Genomic DNA, 23,192 nt, shown 5'->3' with positions numbered 1-23,192 from the left:
TTCAGGAACAGCCAGGCACGGGAATTTTCCCCTTTCAAGTACCTTTGGGGCACATCAGCACCAGCAGCAGCAAACTCACTGGGAGACACAGTGTGCCCATCTCCATACAGGCACCAGGGGTGAAAGGATGAGACTGACTCACATTAGCTGGTTACTTTCTCAAGAGGAAGCCTTGAATTGTGACTTTGATGACAGATGTTCGTACAAATGGATTCCTATTTCTCTAGTATTTTTTTTTTTTTCCCCCCAAGGTATCTTGAGCTGATACTGGCCGGTTCAAAAAGTACAGTCAAAAAATACCCTGTGCTATTTCTCCTTTATGCCCCGGAGAATCGAGAGGAAAAACAAGAGCGTCACAAAAATAATGTGATCAACGTATGCAGTGAAGGGTGTCCTCGGACATCAGCAGAAGCTCAAGATTTGAATCAAAGTTTAGCTCTGAGTCAGATCACACCTCGGAAGCGACCTGTGAATCATCCTGAGGAGGGAGAAAAAACAGCAGTAGTCTAGACAAAAAATCAGTTGCATAAAAATCTAACAATACGTGCCTGTTTTTCCAGCCTCTCTCGGGGGTTAGGGCCAACCGTCAGTGTGAGAGAGTTTCACACCTACCAGTCAGGAAATGTGGCTGGAAATGCTGCGCTGCCAGATGTTTTGTGACTTAGTACCTGACCCATCCACTAAAGTCTGGGCAGAGGATTGAGACCATGCACAGGAACACCAAAAAGTCGCTTGGCACCTGCATCTTGACCAGACCGCAGCAGTTCTCCTAATAAAGATCCACAGCTCTCTCCGTCTCCCTCTGCTTTCAGCCCAGACCAGGGTTAGTTAATCAACTATTCTCATTCTTATCCCAGGATCCTTCTAAAATTGATCAGGGTTCAGCTATTTAATAAAAGAATTTTGAAGCCAGATTTATTTTTTTCCCCTCCCTGTTCCTTCAATTGCTGGTGCCAGCTGAACGTGTAAGGATGGATCTGCCAAATGGGCTTTGGGGGGTCTTGCCACCCTTGAGTGGGACCAGACCTTTAGAGGAACTGAGCAAAAGGAAAGAAAACAAAGCCTGAATAAAACGTCCCAGTCTCGGGAAGAAAGATTCTCTACCGATAAAGAATCGTGCACGTCAAAAGGGAGGGAGGAAGAAGGAAAGTGAACACAAGATATGCAAAATCAGTAACCTTCAACCTGTCAGTGGATTGCAGAATAGTTACTTACACCAGGTACACTTTGTTCATCGTACAAATTAAAAAAGGAAAAAATAAAATAAAATAAAACAGTACCCTTTCCCCAACCACACGTAAAAAAGCACTTAAAAGTTCAAAGGTAAAGCTTGGCACATTCCAAATACGAAATGATTCACTTGACATGCAGCAAAATATACAAGAAGTGATTCTTTTTTTTTCTTTTTTTTTTTAAACAAACTTAATTCGATTCGTTATCTTTGCTTGGCACAATTGCAATTCATTTTAAAAAAATATTTGAAAAATACTGAAACTGACCTGAATTCAAGTATAACGGTTTCTTCAACAGAAACATTATCAATGCAATAAAACATCACACGGAATATATCGAAGCGTTAACGTCTTCTGGTTTGTTTTTTTTTTGTTGTTTCCCCCCCCACCCTCGTAAATTTTTTTTTTCTATACAGTTTTAACGCCGACACAACTTACAATTTTATTTCAAAATTAACATTATTGCATTGTTTTTGCATATCTTGTGGAACAGAAAATGCAAAGTTACTGATTCCCTTCCCGAAAGCAGAGACAGTGGTTTGTTTTTGCATTCGAATGGCCGCAGACACAGATCTCCCGCGGCTCAACCCAGGGCGTGGAGAACTGCTCTTACACGCGCGCACGCACACTCGCTCCTATTGCTCCCACGCACTCACAGATACACTTAGCACTAAAAAGAACCCAAACCAATCACTCAAATGTGCAAGACTATATCAAGTGCATTGCCTACTATCTTTAAATTATAAAACGACAAAGGAAAAAAAAAAAAAACAACCCCCCCCAAAAAAAAGTTTTTCAGTCGCTAGTAAATGAAATTACAAATTCTCGGTGTACGTAATTGGTTGGTAAAACTCGTCTATCGTTATACTTCTACCAAGTTCCAATGGAGAAACCGCCCTCCCCCCCTCCCCAGTTTAAATAATACAGCATGATCAAACCGATTTAACATCTGCAAAGGTGAAAATAAACCAAAACCAAAAAAAGGTAGGTGATTACAAAACGCTGTAAACACTCCCTTCTCCCTCAAAAATAATTATAATAACAATAATAAAACAGTCAAAATAAAAACTGCAACATGCTTTCAAGAAAATACCAAACTGCGAAACAAGAACTCTGCACAGGCCCGGCGGCCCTTCAGCCCCGCAGCCATTGGCTGGCACAGTTGGCGCACTGAGCTCTGATTGGCCGGCAGGAGACCGCCTGAGCTCGGATTGGCTGGCGAATAACCGCCCGAGCTCTGATTGGTCGGCGAATAACCGCCCGAGCTGTGACTGGCCGGCAGGGGCCTCTGCCGGAGTCTTGGCAGGGCTGGGCCGCGCCTCGGGCGCCCGCGGGCTTCTCCTGCTTCCTCCTCCCCGTGGCCGTGTGGGAATCCACAGCAGAAGTCTTCCTCTCCTTCCCAATCGAAGGGCCTTGGCTTAATGGAGACGGTGAGGCTCATACAGAATATGTGCAAAATGATTTTTACAAGCAAGGTTGAAAGACACCCGTTTGGCGCAGGGTCCTTTTGGGCTAGGGCCATCCACAACAAGAAGCTGAGGTTCCCCCTTGGTGCTCTGGAGGCAGCTGTCGTTCCTTGTGCAGGGACTGAAAAAAAGAGGGAGCTGGCTCTCCTCCTCTTCTCCTCCTCCTCCTCACTCTTCCTTCATGGACACGTGCCGGGGTTATATCCGCTCCTGAAAAGCTTTCTTACACCACCCAACTCTGCGACTCGTCCCAACAGAAATGAATGAAGAACGCTGTTCCGGTTACTCCAGGTCACGAGAACAGTGAGGCACTTCTGAAACAAACCCATTAGGAACATTGAAACAAATAAAAAACCAGCATCGCTTCCAGCCCTGGCAACTACAGGCTGCTGATATAAATCCTGCTGTCCTTGAGCTCCTCCTGACTTATCCTACAATCCGGGTTCTGCACCTCTTCCTCTTCCTCTCCTGCACTGTCCTGCCCTGGGTCCCTGCAGTTAGCAAAAGGCAAGAGGTTGCCATTGGGGCTCTGCTTGCTGTTACCATTGAGAATGTTGTCTGCTGCATTTTCCATCTCTTCTATCGTCATGTCGCAGGCGTCTGCGAGCTCCTGGGTTGTGACCTCAATGAACTTTGGATCTTGAGCAAACTGCATCAGTCCTTCCGAAATCAAGACCTTCCAAAGCGGGCGAGGGGGGAACCAGAACACAAAGACAACGTGTTAGTAACCCTGCGAGCATCGCCCCCCGCCACACCTCCAACACAACCCTCCTTCACCGCCGCGTTTCCTTCTCCCGTTCACGCTTCCAAACCCCTGCTGGGAGAAGGGTTCTCCTGCTCGGGGCATTGCGGGCAGCAATGGATTTGTTTCCCTGCTCTTCCATCAGGGCCATGTTTCTAGCCGGCCGTGCCACAGTATCGCTGTAAATATCCCCGGTGGTTCTTACCGCTTCCACCAGGCTGCTGGCGCTGCCGTGGAACTGCCGGCTGCTCCCCGCGGTGGGGCTGGGCACGGTCAGGGACACGGGCCGGGCTCTCCTGGGGCTGCCGCCGCTCTCGGGGTACCGGGAGCCGCAGTGAACCGACGGCAGGCTGCTGTTGAGCTTCTCCGAGGACTCGGCCCCTTCGAGGCGCAGCGTCGGGATGCTCTGCTGCGGCCAGCCCCGGTTGCAGGGCGTGGCCGGGGGTGTAGCACACAGCCGAGAGAACGTGGTGGGGGAATGGCTTCGCTGCAGCAGGGGACTCAGGCCGGCCACTGCTAGTGCCTGCGGACACAGGAGGGACAACGTGAGAGGGAGCTCGCAGGGATGGAACGAGGAGGTGCTGGAGAAACCATCCGAGAAAGGCCTGGAGGGTTTCGAGGCTTGTGGAAACATCTGCCAGCTCCGTGAAGGGTTTGGATGTGTGCTGCAAACTCCTTTTGCGAGCTTTCCTTCAAATGGTGGGCCCTGTGCTAGTGCCAAGCACTGGATTGGCAATTTTCAGAAGCGCAGTTCTTTAGCCTGGGAGCCACAGCACTGCCAGGAGGGATACAGCCCCATTCCCATGGCACTGCCAGGAGAGACACAGCCCCATTCCCATGGCACTGCCAGGAGGGATACAGCCCCATTCCCATGGCACTGCCAGGAGAGACACAGCCCCATTCCCATGGCACTGCCAGGAGGGATACAGCCCCATTCCCATGGCACTGCCAGGAGGGATACAGCCCCATTCCCACAGTACCAGGAGGGATACAGCCCCATTCCCACGGCACTGCCAGGAGGGATACAGCCCCATTCCCACAGTACCAGGAGGGATACAGCCCCATTCCCACGGCACTGCCAGGAGGGATACAGCCCCATTCCCACAGTACCAGGAGGGATACAGCCCCATTCCCACGGCACTGCCAGGAGGGATACAGCCCCATTCCCATGGCATTGCTAGGAGGGATACAGCCCCATTCCCATGTCATTGCTAGGAGGGATACAGCCCCATTCCCCACAGTGCTGCCAGAAACACCAACCTCTTCTCCACTGGGGGAGAGAGCAACTCATTTTCCCACCACTGACACCACACACAGCACGGCCTTTTACTGCCAGTTGCTGTTTTAAGAGTCTGCTGAGGAACCTGAACAGAGACCAGATGTGAAGTTTAGATGTGTGTGTGCAGTTGGCAATAACTTGAAATCCACCACTGGATTTGAAGGCATCTGCCGCTGGTGGGAGGATCACTATCTGATGATTATGCTTTCAGCCATCCAGTCCTTCCTGCAGTCACACGCACAACCTCTGAATCACCCAGCCTCCTCTCAGAACAAAGTCCTCAAGAGGCCTCTTGCTGCAACAGGGCTGATCTGATGCCTTATTGATGGTGACTGCTTCCTTGTTCTATAAGCAAGACTGTCAGAGTCATAAGCTCATCTCACAGAGCTCGTGGCTGAGCGATGGAATAAATGCACAGAAACTGTGGATTGTGTCGTGTTCAGGCTGGGGGAAGGCTCTGTGTGTAGTCTAAGGTAACTGTGCAGAGAGGCACCGGCAAGCCTCCCTTCTCTTCAATGCCTGCCTGAAAACACTGCCTCAAAATTCTGACTTACACAAGACTTAAACTTGCCCTTTGGTGATGCTCCTTCCCTCCACTGACCACAGTGGGACTGAACTGACTAATTTAAATGAGATAGCTGACTTAAAGCTAGCTGATGCTCAGTGAAGCTCAGTCCATCTGCCACTGAAATCTTTGGGAGCTGAGAATTATGTTGTGCTGATGACACTGAGAAAAAAAAAAAATCTTAGTCATCTGCAAGTTTACCAAGGCTTTCTCAGGAATTGGATGTCAGATTCCCATCAAATTACAGCGAGGAAGAAGAAAGCCCTTAAAACTTCTTCTGAATAAGTCATGCCCTGCAGGCTGTGATGGCCTCAGCACCTCCCTTAAACTGCCAGGACTTCAAGGAGAGACCTGGCTCTGCCAGGCAGGACAACCGAACCAATTTTTCAGCTTGTTGGCAGAAACTTGACACAAAACGTGTTATCAAAAATGTCAGCTTCTGAGGAAGCTGAAAGAAGCTCTGTAGGATTGCTTTGAGCTTCAGCTGAATACATTTACATACCATGATGTACAGGTATTCCATGAGAACACCTCTTGAAGCATTCACAGCAACACAATCCGTTAGCTTTAGCAGAGGCAACCTTTCCGCTCTGCTCTTATTTTAGGCACTGTGGTTGGTTAACGTTTTTGTAAATGTGAATGTTGCTGAGTGTTATCAGCTGGCAGCCAGGTGCCTCTTTCAGGGTGGCCCTTCAGTCTGGCTGAGGGCCACCTCTGGGGGCAGAGCCCCTTCCCTGCAGGTTTTGGGCTGCATGGTGGGATGAGGAAGGGTGAAGTAGCTCCGTCTCATTTGTAGAGGTTGGAGGGAGGTGATTCTGTCGGCTGTGTGGGCTGAGGGGCCTGTGTTCCCTCTGCATCCCCCGTTGGGAGGGCAGGTAGTCTCAGGAGGGCTGTTGGTGCTCTGGTGAACATGGGAAGCTGTTTCCTGACCAATCCCCCCTGCTCCAACACGTTTTCTGGTTGCCCCTGCCACAGCTGTAACTCTCTGCAGACCACTGCTTTCTGGAGCTCAAGAATTAAAGGATAACTCTCTGGAAGTGGAGGTGAGAGAAGCCAGGGAGCCTCAAGCCCATTCCTCTCTCACTCCTCTGACTTCTCACTCCTCCCATTCCTGCTGTGTGGCATTTTCTGCCCTTGTGGCAGCCTAAAGAAGCGGCAAGGCCATTGTACCCTGTCTGGGGGGGACTGCACAGGGCAGGAAGCCACACCTGAAAGGCTGGCACTGCCACCTGCACCTGCTTTCTTTCATGGTGACAAAAAGCGGCACTGTCAAACCGAAAGACAAAGATCTCCTCTGGAGTCTGACAGCTGGCTAAATCATCTAGGTACATGTTTAAGCATACATTTGCTAGGCTGCTGAACACAGTTACAAAGGGCTCAAAGAAGCTGATTGATTACATGGAATCAGTTTATGTTTTAAAATGGTTAATTACACTTACTGGTTGCCTTTAATTACCTTAAAGTAGACTGTGCACGCTTTATTCATGTACATACTGCCGTCAAAGCCAGTGTAATTGCACAGCAGCAGGCTAATTGGGCAGTTATTTTCATCTTTTTGCTAGTGTTTTATTTTATTTTATTCTTTCACAGGCATCAGAAAATGATAACTGTGGCTGACTCCAAGGGACACACATATTCCTGCAGCATTCTGGGAACGATAAAAATCCTGACTGCTGAACCCTGGGCCTTTGGTATGGGTGAGAATCTATCCCAAATGCTTCTTAAACAGTGGGTTGGGATGCTCTGGGGGGGCACTGCCGGTGGCAGGCGTTATTAACACTCACCTGATGATGGACCAGATGCAAAGGCAGGACTGTCTTCTGCGAGACATCCACGCCCTGGTTTTTCTGTCTTTTCAAACACTCTAAGTGAAAAGATGCTCTTCGACCTGAAACAGCAACACACACACGCACACAATGTGTCCATCACTCACGATACACTTCAGTTGACCTGTTCTCAGTTTCTTACAGTGCAGTCCCACTGGGCATAGAGCAAAGACACACATGCTTTGGGCTCTGTCCATTACACCTAGCAAGCACCACGCCCTTTCCAAAGCAGATGTGTTTACAGAAGGCACACAGGCATCACAAACCAATCCACACTCCCTTCCAAGCAAGCTGCCAGGTAGGATTCTGAACTCTTTTCTCCTTTAAAACACGTGCAGCTGCTTTCCCTCCCTCTCAGACCTGTGCGGCTGAGGCAGAGCCCCGAGCAGGGTGGCCGCAGCTGAGGCTCTGTGGTGCACACAGCACTCAGATGGGGACATTGTGCTGCTCAGGTGACACTGGTGCCCTGCTGGCATGTGATCTGTGTCCCTCAGCTGCCAGACGCGCCACACTTTATGAGACTGTCTGCAGCAAGGGCAAGCGCAGCCGAATTCATCAATTTACTGGTGAATGGAAGGTGACTTAGACGTGAAGCATTTTCAGAATTTGAGAGGAAGGGAACGGAAAAAGAAAAAGATTTTAGAGGGAACTACTGAAACAGTCACATTGTTTGCTTGCCATAAAATTAAACTTTACTTCTCTAAATACGAGAAAGGTACTCCCAATGAAGAATTTAAAACTACTGAAAAGTACGTTTATGATCAAGTGCTTCACTTCTGAAAACTGGCAAATAAATCCAGTATTAAAGATTCAACACGTGGCACACTAAAGGATTTTGTGGTCTTCTTGATTTTGTTGCCTTTTTTTCTAAATTAGGAAAGAAAATTAGAATTCTGAAAATAGTAAGTATCTATAATATTGGATTGTTGAGAAAAAGCCCTCTCAGGGTTGGAGAAAATATGTTACAACCCAGAGAATGAAAGTTACAATGTAGGTTAAAAGTATTTCCTCTTTCTAGAGGAAAAAAATCCAACTACTAAAATGAGTGTGACATCAGTATATAAATATTCACTAGAATGTAGTTAGTGAAGCATTGTATCAAGGGCCGACTGCCTTACAGATAGATATAGATGTTGCCATTGCTTAATATTTTAAGATTTGAAATCAAGTAAATGTTGTTAGGACAGTGAAGGATCCTGGAGGATTTCAGTGAAGATTCACTTGCCTCACTTTAAACGTGACACTACCTGGTCTGTCACTGTTATTCTGTAAAAATGTATTTTATACACGATTGCTTTTAGTTTCTCCCTTCAGAGCCCTTTTCCAGCACACTAATACTCAGAAAAAGCCTGAAAAATGCTATACCTAAAAGAGTTCATTTTCCCACAGACTCTCTCGATACTTTCATAAAACCTTGTGATTCATGGGTTTCGCCTGACAGCGAAGCACTTGAAAATCTCCAGGTACAATTAGAGCAGAAGGCAAATTTATGTTGTATTAAATTAATCTGACATTCAGTGTGTTCCTGGTAGCAGACAAAGGACAGGATCTCTCATTTCTCCTCGCTGAATACACACAGAGCAGAGCACACAGACCCAAGGCTCACCTACTCACTGGCTCCCTGGTGATTGTTTGGAGAGTCCACAGCTCTCAAATAACCTGCCCTAATTCACAGGCAGCCTTGATCAAACAGATCGCAGGGACTGTCCAAACAGCCCCAGGTTCATCTGCTGGCCCAGTGGGAAGCCAGCAGAGCCGTGTGCCTGACCAGGACTGTCCGCACGCCCTGGGACTCCTGACCTCACGAGCTGAACGCAGCAAACAGCAACACCCACGTGGGCTGGGATTCCTCCGGGGAGATGTGGGAACCCCAGCAAGGTGGAGGAAACACAGCCCAGCCCTGCTGGGAGGTTACCTAGAGCTGAGGAGCACAGAAACCCCTTCTTCGGAGAGTGCCGGCTGTCCTCTCCTTTGTTGTTTTCTGGCGGAGTGAGTTGTCTGTTTTCATCATCTTGGTACGCAAGCCTGGGAAGGAGAGCAGAGGGATTTAGAAAAGCAGCTGATATTGGGCAGAATAAACCCTCTTCCAGCAAGGAAGCCAGGAAAGTCATGCTAGCAAAGGGATGCAGCAGCGAGCTAGCTTCAAACTATTACTGGTCCAGGAGAAGTAACAAGAGACCATGAGACAGAGAACCCTCTAAAAATGAGCTCTGGGAACATCAGGGGGTAGAAATCACCGTGGGGGGCAGCCCTGCAGATCCAGATGTCTCACTCAGAGAAGGAAAGTCCTAGGTGAAAAATATCCTTTTCAATGTTACCCTTATTTTCTCGTGTTGGGTTGTCTAAAATTTCCTGACCTTCTCCCGCAAATTGGCATTTTTGTGGAAAAATGTCACCTCTTCCCACCTCTCCCCCTTAATTAAAGAACCACCCAAACACCTTGACTAAAGCTGCAAAGCTCACATTTCGGTAGAGAGCAGACTTGGTTCACTACAGTACTCAATGTCTTCGTTCAAATTTTCATCATAAGTCTCATCCTGAGACACTTCCTCTTGGCAAACAATTGCCAGCTGGCTGTCTCTGGAACTGGAGCTAATGAGCAAAAAAGACAAGTCAAGATATGGAGACGGTAAAGACAACCTGTTACAAAGACAAGAATGACAGACTCCATCTGTCTCAGTTGATTATAATGCTGAAGAGCCATCATAGGAAAAATCAATGACTGAACAGAGCTACAGAGTTCACAAATACAAGGAAATAACCTTTGTCTGTGTCCTCTTTCACAGGACGAGTTTCTGAAACCAGTGCTGAACAACACTGTAAATGTATTTTGTCGTTTGTGACCACCTGTACTCCATTAATGCGCACATCACACATTTCCAAAGATACGCCTCACTGAAAAATCTGAGATGGGCTCTCAGGAATAAGCTATTTCCCTTGTTGCAAAAGACTTGGTTATGGATTTCAGAGGAGCCTCCTGGACACCCACAGTAACCTCCTCATCTCTGTGATGTGTGGCCTTTGCCTCCCAAACCCCTCAGTCTGCACCAGATCTGCCCTCCGCCTCCTGGTCACATTCTCATCCTTGCTGGCTTTTCCACCTTTCATCCCTTTTTTTTTTTTTTTTTAACTGCAGAGTGCTTCTACTGAGTTCAGTAGGGTCTGTTCAAAGCCTTAGGTGTGCCAGCCCTCGATTCCCTGCTTGCCCTCCTCTCTGTCCCTCTGTTTCACACTTCAGCGCTTGTATTTCACTTAATTTGGACTTCGGATTTTCTGAGGAGGTGGCTTGAATCTTTGAGGTACGGACATGGAGGTACTGGAAACAATTTCAGTTTCTTACTGGCATTTGCAGAAGAGAGCAGGGTGGCATTTTTTTAAAAAAAATCTTTTAGGGACTGGGGAGGCAACATTGTCTTGTCATCTGGCTAAAGCCAAAACCATTGGAAGAAATGTGAGTAGGCCTTGTGTGAAAGAGCCTGTGGGACAGTGCTGCGACTGAAATGGGAGGCAACTAAAACTTCTAAGGTGCAGAGGGGAACAAAAATCAGAACCTGGCATCTCCTCCTGTTCAACTGGCTGTGTTTAGCCAAAACTATATTATTTGTTAGTTATTTATTTATTAGTTATTTATTTATTTATTAGTTATTCCAAAACTATACGGAATTTTTTTATGAAAAAAAGGGTGTACCTTTATCCAGGGTGTACCTCACTGTGCTGTGATCAGAGGATGTGTAGATGTGTGAGCCCAGCTAGAATCTCTAAAAAACCCCAAATCCAGAAAATAGCCAGAACACAGATTGCTACGTGCCCCGAACTGGGAGAATTTTCTGGAGCTGTCATGGTGATCAGTATCTCTGTTTCAGCCCTACTGACACCAAAAAGGAGAGCTCACATTCAGCATTAATGGGAATTTGGAGTTTGGACAGGAGGGAGAGAGTGGGTCTCACACCCAGGCAGCGTTAGAGGAGAACACGTACCGTCCCAGGGTCTCGTAGTAATGTGTCCTAATTCAGGGAACGTGCCCAGGGAAGCAAGGAGAGAAAAGAACACCCTGTTAGCAGTGTCACACCAGCACGAGTCAGCAGGGAGGAGGGCAGAGGGGAACACAGGTTGTGTAACTCCCGTGGCCTCCCTCAGGAAGGCCCGAAATAGAAAAACCACGGGACTCTTCACTTGGGCAATTCCGCACCCACCGAAGTTCCTCTGTCTTATTGTCCTGTCCTGTCCTTTCCTGGGGGCAGCATTTGGCCACCTTTTCACACTGTTCCCTCTCTGCACTGGGAAAAAAAAAAATTCCATCTCTTTCCTGCTGTTTCTGAAAGTATTAAAAAAAAAATCTCCCACTGAGAAAAATTGTATTCTTTTTTTGTGTTAGTCATCTGTGTGTAGAGAGCCTGAAAACTGTCCAGAGAAGGGGATTTTCTTCGCTTTGTTTCTGAAAACCTCGCCTCCCTCCTAGCAGAATGTCTTTGGTGACCTCTCTAGGGATGTGACCTGCTGAATGAAAAACCACTGACTTCAACAAAGCTCCCTGTCGGGCCATTAAGACGTGAAGAGCAGTCAGTTGCCAGTTGGTGAAACACCTCCCTGTGGTGAAGGAGGGATAAACAAGGTTCCCTTTGGATCTAACAAAGGTTTCCTCCTGATAAAACCCAAAGAAATCCAGTGTGTTGGTCAGCAAGAGTGCAGGTGCTCTGCAGCGGCCACTTGGTGCGTGCCTGTGGCCCTGTGGGCTTTGGCACGGGTGGAGAACCAGAAGGCTCAATCAGCAGTGCTCTGGTGTTTGCATGCACCTTCCAACTCCTGCTCCCTTGGCTCCCTGTCCGCTGGGAAGCCTACCTTTTGGATGGGAGTTTCCAGGGAGCCTCCTGCACGCAGATGGTGGGCGACAAGGGGGTCCCGTGGCCCTCCACCGTGCTGACGGTGCTGGGGTAGCTGGGCGGGCTGGGGAAGCGGCACAGGGCAGTGTTGTTGGCATTGTTGATGTTGGCGTTGGAGCCCGAAGATGAGTAGCTGCTGGGGGTGAAGGTGGAGTCCACCAGCTTCTCGTGAGACGGAGACTCGGTGTCTCCGTGGTTGTTGCCGGACTTGTTGATGTGCAAAGGTCTCTGGGTGGTGAACGTCTGGGGGAACCCGCTCCTGCCGTCACTTTGGTAATAGCTCACGTGGTTTCCAAACAAGCCTCCAGCTCTCTGCCACAGAAACAGAAAGGGGTTTTCCTTTGTGAGTGAGATGTGCGAGGCTCCCGGTGTTTTCCTGCTTAGGCTGTTCTTGAGGGGGAAAAAAAGTGAGGACCAAAGTGGGCACGATGGCATCGGTGCTGTCTGCTCCAGAAGGCAGTGTGAGGACTTCTCTGTCACGGGGACTAGGAACACACAGGCTGGGATTTCCCAGTGGTTTTCCCAGTGCAATTGCAAAGGGACATATGGATACGAGGGGGAATTTGAGAAGAGCACCAGAAACTATTAAGAACCTGGACGAAGATATGAAGAGAAATTCAATGAGCCAGTTTTGTTTGGATGGTGGGTAATGAAAGGGACCGACAGCATCTTTCTGTAAAGAAAGGAGGAAAATGCCAAAGGAGAGGAAAAGTTACAAAAGAAAAGAATTACAAGAAAAAAAGAAAGAAAAGGTTTAGCTAAGTTGCTCAGAAAGTTTTCTCCTTCCATAGGAGCTCTTGTGTGCTTTTTGGAAGGGTGCTACCAGTGCCACTGAAAGGAGTGAACAAAACCCTGAAGTGTGCCTGGCTGCTGCTCTGCAGATTGCTAGATCTGATCTGCTCTTTAATTTAGGTTTCAAGAGGGAATCTTCCTCTGAGAAGTTTCCCTGGAGAGAAAGGGAGAAGGAACTGGGACGAAACTGTGCAAAGACCTTAGGACCTTTCACTAAGCACCTAGGTCCACCGGTCTTTTCTAGTGAGATCTCCAAAACAAGGAGGGCGCAGCTGAAACGCAGAACGAACGAAAGCGAATGTGGCACTCTGAGCTCAGCCTCAGCTCAGAAACTTGTTCAGAACCTACCCGGAAGATATCATCCTCTGAAGCAGCAGAAACAGCTTCTTTCATGGCCTTGTCCAGCTCCTCCTCAGCTGTCAGGTCTCCAGAGATGGCTCGGCGGATCTCCGGCCCGATGTCGTGCAGCGTGCGCAGCCCAGCCTGCAAAACAGCAAACTATAGAGCTTCATATCTCCGAGTGGGCACAGGACAGGCTGCAGCATTGCCATTGCTCCCTAACACACTGTGGAGCCCCTTTAGTTAACACTGCACCCCCAGCTCCTAGAGAAACGCCAACAAATTCTGTTCTTTCATCTCCACCTCAGAGAAACTCAGAGAGAGTTCTCAGAGACAGAAACTCTTGGCAATACAAACCAAGGAATGTTTGTTGCTAGTCCTTGGCTTCAGCAAGATGTAAATCCACAGGCTTGACTAAGCAGGTCTGTGGGCTTTCAGCTCTGGCTTCTCAGATCCACAACCAGAAGCTCTAGAGCAGCCTCAGTTCCAGCTGAGTCACGTACTCTGGTGCCTCAGAAAATCTCTTCTGTTTGATCGGCAGCTTAAATAGGGATTTAATAACTAAGCTCCTGGCATCTGGAGCTGCAAAGTCCTCAAAGCCCTCACTGACTGGAGTCTGCTCCAAAGAGTCCATCCAGGGTGGTAAGCTGTGGGTGTACTGAGGCCTCATTCTGTGTTTGCGCCCAAATCACAGCACTTTTCAGCTCGCTGAAACTCCAGAGTCACCCTTTTCTCTCAGTGTATCCTCGAGGGACACAAATAGTGCTGCTTGTACAGTCAGCAGGGTTTTCTCTCTCTCTGTCACACAGCCTGGGAATCTACTGAGTGAACAAGTATCACAGTGGGGAACAGATCCCAGTCCTTACCGTCCTGTCTGTTGGATGGCCTTTATGATTTTTTGCTTTTTTAAGTGATTTTGCCTCCTGGCAACGTGCACTCAGAATGGGTCAAATGTGCGTGGGAGGAAACAGATGTCTGTAGGACACCTCATACCAGTTCTTTAAAAGCATCCCAAATTTCAAATATCCCCGGCAGATCGATGAATCGTGATTTTGCCTCACCTGCGCCTTCCGTTTCCAGAGCTAAGGCGTTGTGAGCCCACGGTACACAGGCATTGATCCCAAAGGATTGGTGGGATAATCCTTTTTGGTAGGGATAACCCATTGCAACCCCCAGGATGGTCGAGGAGGGGAGTGGGGCCACCTGTCTCTAGTGTACCCCCCCTGGCTGCTCGGGGCCCGCTTGTCACCTGTAAGGAGAGCGCGTTGCGCTGCGAGGGCTTCCCCACCAGCCCCTGCTCCTTGCGTTTCTTGAACTTCCTGAAGTACTCCTGGATCAGGAAAGTGGCGTAGAACTTCCCCACGGTCACCTCGTCGTCTGCAAAGGGGAGGGTGGGAAAATAAATTCAACAAGGAGCTGATTTATCAGGGCGGTTGCTCGTGTAAGCCTTGCAGAAACACCGGGCGCTGTATCTCTGCTTTTTTATGGCATCAGGATGCGGGGCTGAAGGGAGGGATTGCTCCTCAGCCAAAGCTTGTTGGGAATAGTCAAGAGAAGAGGTGCAGGTGGTTGCCACAGAACTCCTGGCTCTGCTTTCCACAGAACCCCTGCAGCAGGAGCACATCTGACCTTTGCAGTCTCTGGCGCTGGTTAACCACAAAGGATCTCGTTATAGCAGCAGCCTCCCAGTCTGGGTCAACACATGCTGCTGTCTTGTGACAGCCTGGGGGAAGACTTATTCACAGGCTGGCTGGCCAACAGCATCTGACTGATCATCCATCCCAGGCCTGCTCTGACCCTTCTGTGCACTGGAATGCTGTCCCTTTGTGCCTAACATGGGTGTGAGGGAACAGAGAAGATCACCTCTCCCCCGAAATGCAGTCACAGCTGTGTTCCCACACAATAGAACCCGTCAGTCAGCCAAAATGTGTACTAAAGTTTTTCTCCAGGTAGCTCTCCTCCTTACTGCAAAGCCACTGGAAATTTTAGAAGACATGGTCCACTGCCTTCAGAGCAGGCTGAGCGAGGCTCAGGACCTGCCTGCTTCTGGTGGCTGACTGCCAAGCGCTGTTTCGTGCCACCTGGGAGGTCAGTGAATGCCACTCTGGATGCCTATACACCAACACCTGTTTATGCCCTTTTTTTCTTTCTGTCCCTGATTTCACAGCAGTAAGAACAGCATATCCACGTCAGTATAGAACAGACCTCAGCCTGATGAAATACAGAGAGCTTGGAGAAGAAAGCCTGTCCCCTCTATTCCACCTGATGAGGGAAAAAAAGGTCAGGGGGAAAAAAACCAGAGAGATTCAGAGACAGGGACAAGACCCTGCACTCACCACCTGCAGGAGGCACCACCTGGTCCAGCAGCTTCATACTGGTGCGCTTCCAGATTTTCTTAATTATTGCTCTCAGCTCTTCGTTGGCTTGCTCCAGGTTACCTGCAGGGTGAAAACCATCAGAGACAGGAATTAAGCAGACCCTGCAGAGGAGCAATTTAAAGTCTGGCACGGAAGTCTCAGGAGGTAAATATCAGAGTGTTTTCAGCAGTGGAAAGTTTTGGGCCAAGAGATGCTCAGACCATTCCTAAAGCTCCCTCACAGCAAGAGGTCTTCTTCCTAAAAATGCATGGTCGTCTCTGGGTAAGGAGGTGACTTTGCTTCTGGGTACCCATTTCCTCTCAAATGAGTCACCTCCAGTTTTATTTCTTGATTGATGTACATCCAAACCCCTCTCTACTCTCCCTAGGTGTCTGAAAGCAGTATCTTGTCCTCCTAAAGGTGCTGTTCCTGCAGTTTTTCTTATTTCTCCCCAGCACCAAGGCTCCTGAGGGTGTTGCACAGGGCTCTGCATGGCAGTAATTCTTGTGATAGGATACAGTGAAGATGGGGACCCTGAATAACTTGCTGAGGATGCAACACATGGACAGCATCAGAGGCAGAAATCTGACTCGGCAGGGCTAATTCCAAACTCCTGCCCTGACCACTTAAAAGATCCTGCTAAGGCTAAGAAAGCAAGCAAGCAAGCAGTTTGAGGCTTTAGATGGTCTCCCAGGAGTTCACTGGCAATCACTCTGAGAGTTTGAGGCTCAGACAGACAAGAAAACCGAGTCCTTTTTGGGTCTCTGTTTCATAAGACACAAGATGTCTTACAGGGATTGTGGGTGGCTTTTTCCTCAGGAGAGTCTCTTGTGCTACCAGTCAAATTCTCTTTAGCACAACTTTCAAGGCCTTAATATATATATATATTTTTTTTTTCATTTTGCCATTGTTTTTTGGCTCAGCTGTGCACGGCTGGCACTGTAAGGTACAGCTCTGCCGGTCACTGCTTCCCCATTCCTGAAATGTGATGCAGCCACTCCTGAGGCAGGGGTGTTTAGCTGTGAATCACACACCTACGCTCTCTTTTAATGCATCTCATTAATAGATGCAGCCAGATTTTGGCTCAACACCAAGACCTTTCATTACAGCAGGCGACAGAGTGCAACAAAGAGGACAAGCTGAGCCCCAAATCTTGTCCGCTCTCCTCAAATGTACCTGCTGTCTGTGCAAAGCTATTAACAGTCCCTTTGCCTCTCATCTGCCTTTGCAACACCACTGTTACTACAGCGAAATGTTAACTCATGCTAATGGAAGCCCAGGAGGAGTTTTGTGAGATGAGACCCTCAAGCCCAAGCTCTTTTTTCTCCCCTGGACTGGAAGATCAGTGGCAGCAGCAGTCAAGAAGTGGCTCAGCTCTGCAGACAGGCTACAAAGAGGAGGCTTCTTTCCCCTTTGTCCTTCTCTTAATTGCTGGGTGAGCGGCCATTGATCTAAAACTTTAAACTTTCCGACCACTGTGAAGAATGTGATCAATAATTTGAGACGATACCATAGGAAGCACTGGCTTCCTAGGCAGTGGGAAACACTGTACTTTCCCTAGAACATATTATTATTATTATTATTATTATTATTATTATTATTATTATTATTATTATTATTATTATTCCAAACCTCTTTACATAGCTTTTTGTCCCATGGGCTGCACATGAGTAATTTGGATCCTTTTTACCAAGATGTCCCTGGTGGTTTACTCCAGCTCAGGACACCTTGGCATGAACCACCTCTGCATCCCTGCAGTCAGCAAGCTTCTCACCTTCTGTCTTGATCCTCAGTGCTGTCCTGACCAAGGCAAAGAGGGTGGCATTGAACATGACAGTCCCATCGCTGTTCAGGGGCATGTTCATGGAGACAAGGCGCTGTGGGATGGAGAGAAGAGAGACAACAATCACACTGCCACACACCTGGACTGGAGGAGCATGCTCTTCTCTACGTCCTCCCTCCAGACCTGCCATCCCTCTGATGTGAATATCCACGGCCCGTGGGTTAGTTACACAATGAGAGTGCCCTGTTATTTCTACCTCTCCTAATCTGTCTCGAGGTGGGCGTTTGACAGCACAAGCAGATGCTTGCTCTCGGTGCTTGAGAGCTGTATTTAGCACAGATGTGCTCTCCTAACCAGACAAAAAACTCTGAGTAGTGCACAACCCACCAGCTGGTGACCCTGCAGCCCTCGAGTGGGTGTTTGCAGCTCAGAGGAGCAGGTGAGAGGCACAGGGCAGCCCAGGGGTTGCTCAGACACGCTGCTGCTGGCTCTGCCTGGGGGGCAGAGAGCTGGGATGTGCCCAGTGAGTGGGGCAGGGTCAGCTAGGAAACACACCCAGCAGGCTGTTTAGGGTAAAACAACTGCTCTGGTGGAAGGCAGCCCAGCTACAGGGGGTGGATCCAGATGGTCTTTAGGACACCTTTCAGGCAAAACTATTCTTTATTCTGTGAGTGATTCTCTGGTTTAGCTGTTGTGGGCCCAGCCTCTCCTGATGCCTTGGGAAGGCTGACCTGGAAGAGAGACTGGACAGAGCTAGAGAATAAAGCAGGGATTCATTGAAAGGTCTCCAGGATCCACCTTGGGCAGGACAGAGCCTGACTAGGGCTACACCCAAGGTAGACCCAAAATGGCCACAAAATGGACAAACGGTCACGAGGTCTCACATTTTTATAAGTTTTGGTCCATTTGCATATTGGGGTTTAATTGTCCAGTTCCAGCTCCAGGCTGTGAGGTCCCATCCTTCTCGTTCCTCCCTCCAGCCACCCTTGTTTGTGCTCTTGGGCCTGAAAATTGTGCTTGGCGTGCAGCAGGAGAAGGATGTGTTTTGTGTCCCTGCTGTGTGCAGAGCTGAGTGACACTGACTGTGAGCTCAGAGCTGCACCCCTGGGCACCACAGAACCTGAAAACCATGAAAGCCAAAGCTTAAGGCATCACCCCGAGCCTTACTTTGCAGGCCACCCTGTGAGGGCAGAGCTTCCCGAAGCCCAGCGGAGGCTGGATCCGCCGGAGCAGCGTCACCACATCCAAGTGTTTGATCCGGCCCCTGGAAGAGAAAGCACAGTGAGGGCTGCACCCTGAGCAGGGCTGGCCTGCCTGCAGAGTGCAGCTAAAAGTGTCCCTACGGTCTCTCTAGCCTCATGCTGCTGCTCCCTGTAGCCCAGGCATAGCTCAAAGGATTATTATTCCAGGCCTCCTGCATCTGGCAATCCTGCAGGATTTGCCCAGCACTCATCTAACTTCTGCTAGTGCAGAAATCCCAGCTGTCGGTCATACTTGCGTCAATACTTGCAGGAATTGACCTCAGCCTTTTCCATGTTGCAGTTTCTTAGTGCGTGAACAGAAAATTTGGGCTTCTCTTCCCATCACTGACATTCTCAAAATAAATATCTACTTATTTCCTTGCTGGGCTGAGGCCATGGCAGGCAGAGAGGTGTAAAGGGTCTATTTCCTTTTGGTTTACCTCCCACATAACTAGCCCCAAGCCACTGCCTTTTAATACTTGTTTATGCTTGGGGCTGTCACAAGAGTGAGCACAAAACGAAGCACTGAACTTCCTCCACAGCAGCGCTCGGGTTTCTCTTAGGTTTGGTAAATGGCATCTCAAAAGAAGAATAATCTCACGGAGGGAGGAAAGCCACCAGAGCCAGAGGAGGGGCATGGGATGAGGATGGAGAAGAGGAATTAAAGAGTTTCCCATTTATAAACAGGGAGGAGCAGGATGCCATCTGAACTGAGTCTGTTCTATGGCTTCAGCCACTGCAGTCTTGCCTTCAAGCAAGCGCAAATTGCAGCATCTGTTTTGTTAACAAAAGGCATATTTATTAGAAGTCTGTCCTTATTCCCCATCCATATTAAAAGTCCCCAGCCTGGGAACTCACCTTGAACAGGAAGAAGCGTTAAAATTCATTTATCACTGTCATAATGTGACACACCCTCACACAGGGCAGAGCCTGAGGCCAGACTAGTGTCTCCGAAAGAGATCTGCTTTTAGTTTACACCCAAATCTCTTTCCACGGCTTTTGCATTATGAAGGGGGCTTTGCAATTACAATTGTCAGCTGTACAGCAATGCCACGGGGATCTAAATGCACTTTAAGCCTGAGCATGTGTCAAACAGAGCATAGAACACTGACTGTGTCAGTTAAGCCCTCGTGCGAGTTGTTGTAGTGTAACTTTAAATCCCGGCAAGTCTGCTGTTGTGAATAACCCTGCAGACAATGTGAATGTGCAGGTGGTGATGGGGCATATACGAAAAAAAACCAGAGATCTGAGCACAGCAGCTCTGCTCTGAGTACAAAGCCAAGCAGGAGAGTCACAGCTCAGAATCCCAAACAAACACAACAAAAAATTAATCACCTTTTCCTCAATCTCCTGCTGCCCCTCACTAAGTCTCTGTCTCCCTGACAGAAAGTAAAGCAATGGCCTGACAGGTAGCAGTGCAGCCTGAGTGTTGAGATTTCTCTATCTTGCGCTTTGAGCTTATGGATTCGCCAGCAGTACCTTGTGGTGATATTTATTTTAGGGGTTTTGCGCCGAAAAAAATGAGTTCTTGCAGGAGGAACATGGCACTTACTGCACTGAGTCTAGAGAACAGAAAATAATGGGCCTGTTCTCCCGAGGAGCTCTGATATCCAGGCCGGGTTACTTACTTAGCTTCAGGGTCATACTCTGCCCAGATCCTTTTAAACTCATCCAGGTGGTGTGGTCCTAAAATGGACCAGTCCCGTGTCAGGTAGTCGAAGTTATCCATTATAACAGCTACAAAAAGATTGATGATCTGCAAACAAGGAGAGAGATGATGCGATGGATGAGGCAAGGAACAGTAAATTTTACCAGGTTCTCCATTTAAGGTCTGGATTTGGACTCCCAAAATTAAGAAGCCGTTGGGGTTAGCATCTTTATTCCCCTATGCCAGCCCCCCAGTTTAAATGGGAAGAGCCCAGAGGTGGAATATTCCCAGATGGTGACATTTTTCTCTTCCCTGCTAAACGGATGAGGCACAGTTTTTTTCTGAATTCTTAGATGCGCTGTGGTGGCTTTTTATTTACCTGTGTCTTTGCCTGGCAGAATGGGCTGAGATAAAAGTCCTTTCTCCTGGCCCAAGACCAAACCTTTTAAAACGTTGCTGCTGCTCACTGGGAGAGTTTTGGGCTCTGCTGCCAGCTGCAGAGCGTGTGCTGTCGCTCCGAGCAGTGCCACATTGCAACCACGGAGCAGATGCAAGTGGGATATGTGTATTCTCACAGTCATTGCTGCTGGCAGGGGAGGAAAAACCTGCTCAGCAGCCAGAAGGGAGGTAGGAGGGGAGGTGGGAAGTGTGGCTGAGGCGTTGCTAGCCTCAGCACAGCCCACAACACACTAATTTGGTTTTCTCGTTGAGGAGGAGGAGGAGAGGGGAAGAGCGCTCCTTTGCTGGGCACCAAGGATTGGGATTGGAAGCGCAGCATCCCCCAGAGCTGCAGGGAAACAGGGAAGGGCTGTTATCACTGAAAGGGTGCTGCTGGGAAAGACCCCTTGGGGAAATTTCCCCTCTTGGAGACCATTCCTGTCCCGTGGATTGCTGACACTGGGGAAGCAGAGGCTCAGTGTGACAGAGGGGAGGTTTGGGCTGGCGGGGACTCACCAGGAAGGCACAGAGCATGTAGAAGCTGATGAAGTAGAAGACAGCAAAGCTGCTGCCACAGGAGTGATCGGCCTCCGTGGAGTTGGCCGGCTCCGACTCCGGGTCACACTTCTTGTCCGGGAGACATGCCAGCATGATTTCCTGCCAGGCCTCACCTGTGGCGCACCTGGGCAAGGCAAAGGGCAAGGGCAAGACAGCAGTGACCTCGGATGTGTCAGGGTCTGGCACATTCGCAACCTGTTCCTGATCCCGTGGACGTTAATGGGAATTTTGCCACCGAGGCCGATGGCTTTGACATCCAACCCCTGGCATATCCTGCTCCTCTGCTTGGTTTTGTTGCCATCAACAGTGATGGCAGTGAAACCACCATTTCTGGCTGGATTTGGCTGCTCTGGGTACGGGGCTCTCACGTTCCAACCAGAACCGTGGAGATGTGTGTGACGTGGCTGCGCACTGCATCTAAAAAACTCCTCCAAAATTATGACAGTGTTGAATTTCCCACCCCTTCAGCAGCCCCAGCTGGAGCAGGATGGTGTGCTGAGCTGAGCTGGGCATGGCCATTCCTAAGCACCAGTTCACCACGTCCCTTTCCCTGCTGGAAGTCACACCGGCCAGATTTGAATCAAACAAGTTTTTGATGCATATCAGCACTGGACAGCACTGAAAACCGGCGACGTTCCTTCCGTGTAGGAGGACTCGTGTCCCTCCCCAGCACTGAGCCTTACCAGGGTTTAATGGGCTGGTCATTCCATCTGACATAACCCCCGGGCTCCCCCCGCTGAAGCACATGTAACTACTCACCTCGGGAGCATGACAGGGTGGAAGGAGATAAGCTGTGCCCGGGAGCAGAGGAATCGCGCTCCCCTAGACTGACACAATGCAGAGCTGTCACACACCCACCTGAAAAGCAGCAGCACTGCCTGGGGGAAGGTCTGGAAGTTGTTGTTGCGGTTGATTTCTGTGGTATCGTTCAGAGCAATTTTACCAAACACCTGGCGGAAAGCAGAGGTCTTTTCAGATTAGCCCCGCAAAATCCCCCAAACCTCTTGTCACCCGTGGCTCCTGGCCTCACCCTGACTCTGATATTTCACGGGATCTGCTCTTCTATTAAAAGAAACTCTTCTGTGTGTCTTTCATATATGTTGTTGCTTCCCTGGCTTCTGCTTTATCACCAGAAGAGGACTAGTTTTGCAATAAGAAGCATCTGGTGTCAAAACAAGGCGTCCTTCCTTATTCATACACTGAATACATGACATGGGGGCTTGTTTTAACAGGCACTCACATGGGAAGGGAGTCCAGCTGAAAGGAATCAGCAACAGAGAAGAAAAGGTTTCTTCCTTCGTTGCTTCTTTGTCAGGGGGGAAAATGACAGCAAAAGAGCAGCAGCTGCAAAGCCTTGAGCTTCCATCTCCTGTGGGGGGGCCTTGGATCTTCACAAAGAAACGTAAAGTACATTTCCTTGGATCTGGAATTGTCCAAATGCCTGCCCTTCTGTAGTCACCAGCAGGTGTTTCAGGCGTCCTCCCCGACTGCAGCAGCATGAAGACGATGACCAGATCTGCCCAGACAAGGATGCCCTAGAGCTTCCCTCCCGTGCCACACCAACCTGTTCACCTTCATCCAGCCACGGCACGAAGCCTGCAGCCATCAGCAAACCCTTTTTTGGGTGGGAAGTCCCCAGTGCAGCAGAGTATTCAGGCTTCTTTAAAAAATCTTGGATAGCCGTGGCACTTCCAGGCAGAGGGAGTGAGAGCTTAACAAACCTTTTGTGGCAGAAAAGTCTCTGCGCGGCACAGTCGGGACTATTTATTCCCCATTGATGACAACGCGGCAGAGATCTCTGGGGCTGAGAGCTGCAAACTCTCCGTAGCCAAAACAAGCAGCAGGACCAGAGCAGCTCTGAGAGAAAGAACACCCAGTTGCTTTTCAAGGGAACGTAATGTCACTGATAATTAGCACCCTAAGAGAAGCACGGGGACAATGGTGGGATGGCCTTGCCGGACAGGAGGGAGGGTCAGCACATGGTAATTTTCCTCAGGAGTTCCTCTTGGATGCATGGGTCTTCCCTTGCCTGGCCAGCCCCACGCC

At 49.1% G+C, this 23,192-nt stretch overlaps 1 protein-coding gene across 1 annotated transcript in view; it reads right to left on the bottom strand.

Annotated features, from left to right (window-relative positions):
* Positions 1-247: 247 nt before the first annotated feature.
* The window catches only part of CACNA1C (calcium voltage-gated channel subunit alpha1 C), a 449,625-nt gene continuing 426,680 nt past the window's right edge, over positions 248-23,192 (bottom strand). The window contains exons 37-50 of the mRNA XM_066184282.1: positions 22,005-22,096; positions 21,105-21,270; positions 20,131-20,258; positions 18,429-18,525; positions 17,253-17,355; positions 15,458-15,559; positions 14,371-14,498; positions 13,131-13,265; positions 11,950-12,302; positions 9,574-9,702; positions 9,026-9,135; positions 7,069-7,172; positions 3,646-3,963; positions 248-3,374 (exon numbers count right to left, since the gene is read on the bottom strand). Coding sequence (XP_066040379.1) covers positions 3,078-3,374; positions 3,646-3,963; positions 7,069-7,172; positions 9,026-9,135; positions 9,574-9,702; positions 11,950-12,302; positions 13,131-13,265; positions 14,371-14,498; positions 15,458-15,559; positions 17,253-17,355; positions 18,429-18,525; positions 20,131-20,258; positions 21,105-21,270; positions 22,005-22,096 — 2,262 coding nt within the window. The 3' untranslated portion in view covers positions 248-3,077. The remainder of the gene's footprint in view (positions 3,375-3,645; positions 3,964-7,068; positions 7,173-9,025; positions 9,136-9,573; positions 9,703-11,949; positions 12,303-13,130; positions 13,266-14,370; positions 14,499-15,457; positions 15,560-17,252; positions 17,356-18,428; positions 18,526-20,130; positions 20,259-21,104; positions 21,271-22,004; positions 22,097-23,192) is intronic.

The sequence above is a fragment of the Chamaea fasciata genome, unplaced genomic scaffold (assembly GCF_029207755.1).
Source record: "Chamaea fasciata isolate MVZ Bird 193981 ecotype frontalis unplaced genomic scaffold, bChaFas1.0.hap1 SCAF_5, whole genome shotgun sequence".
Lineage (NCBI taxonomy): Eukaryota > Metazoa > Chordata > Aves > Passeriformes > Sylviidae > Chamaea > Chamaea fasciata.
Note: the sequence above shows the minus strand (reverse complement) of the source record. Positions and strands in the feature narration are given on the sequence as shown.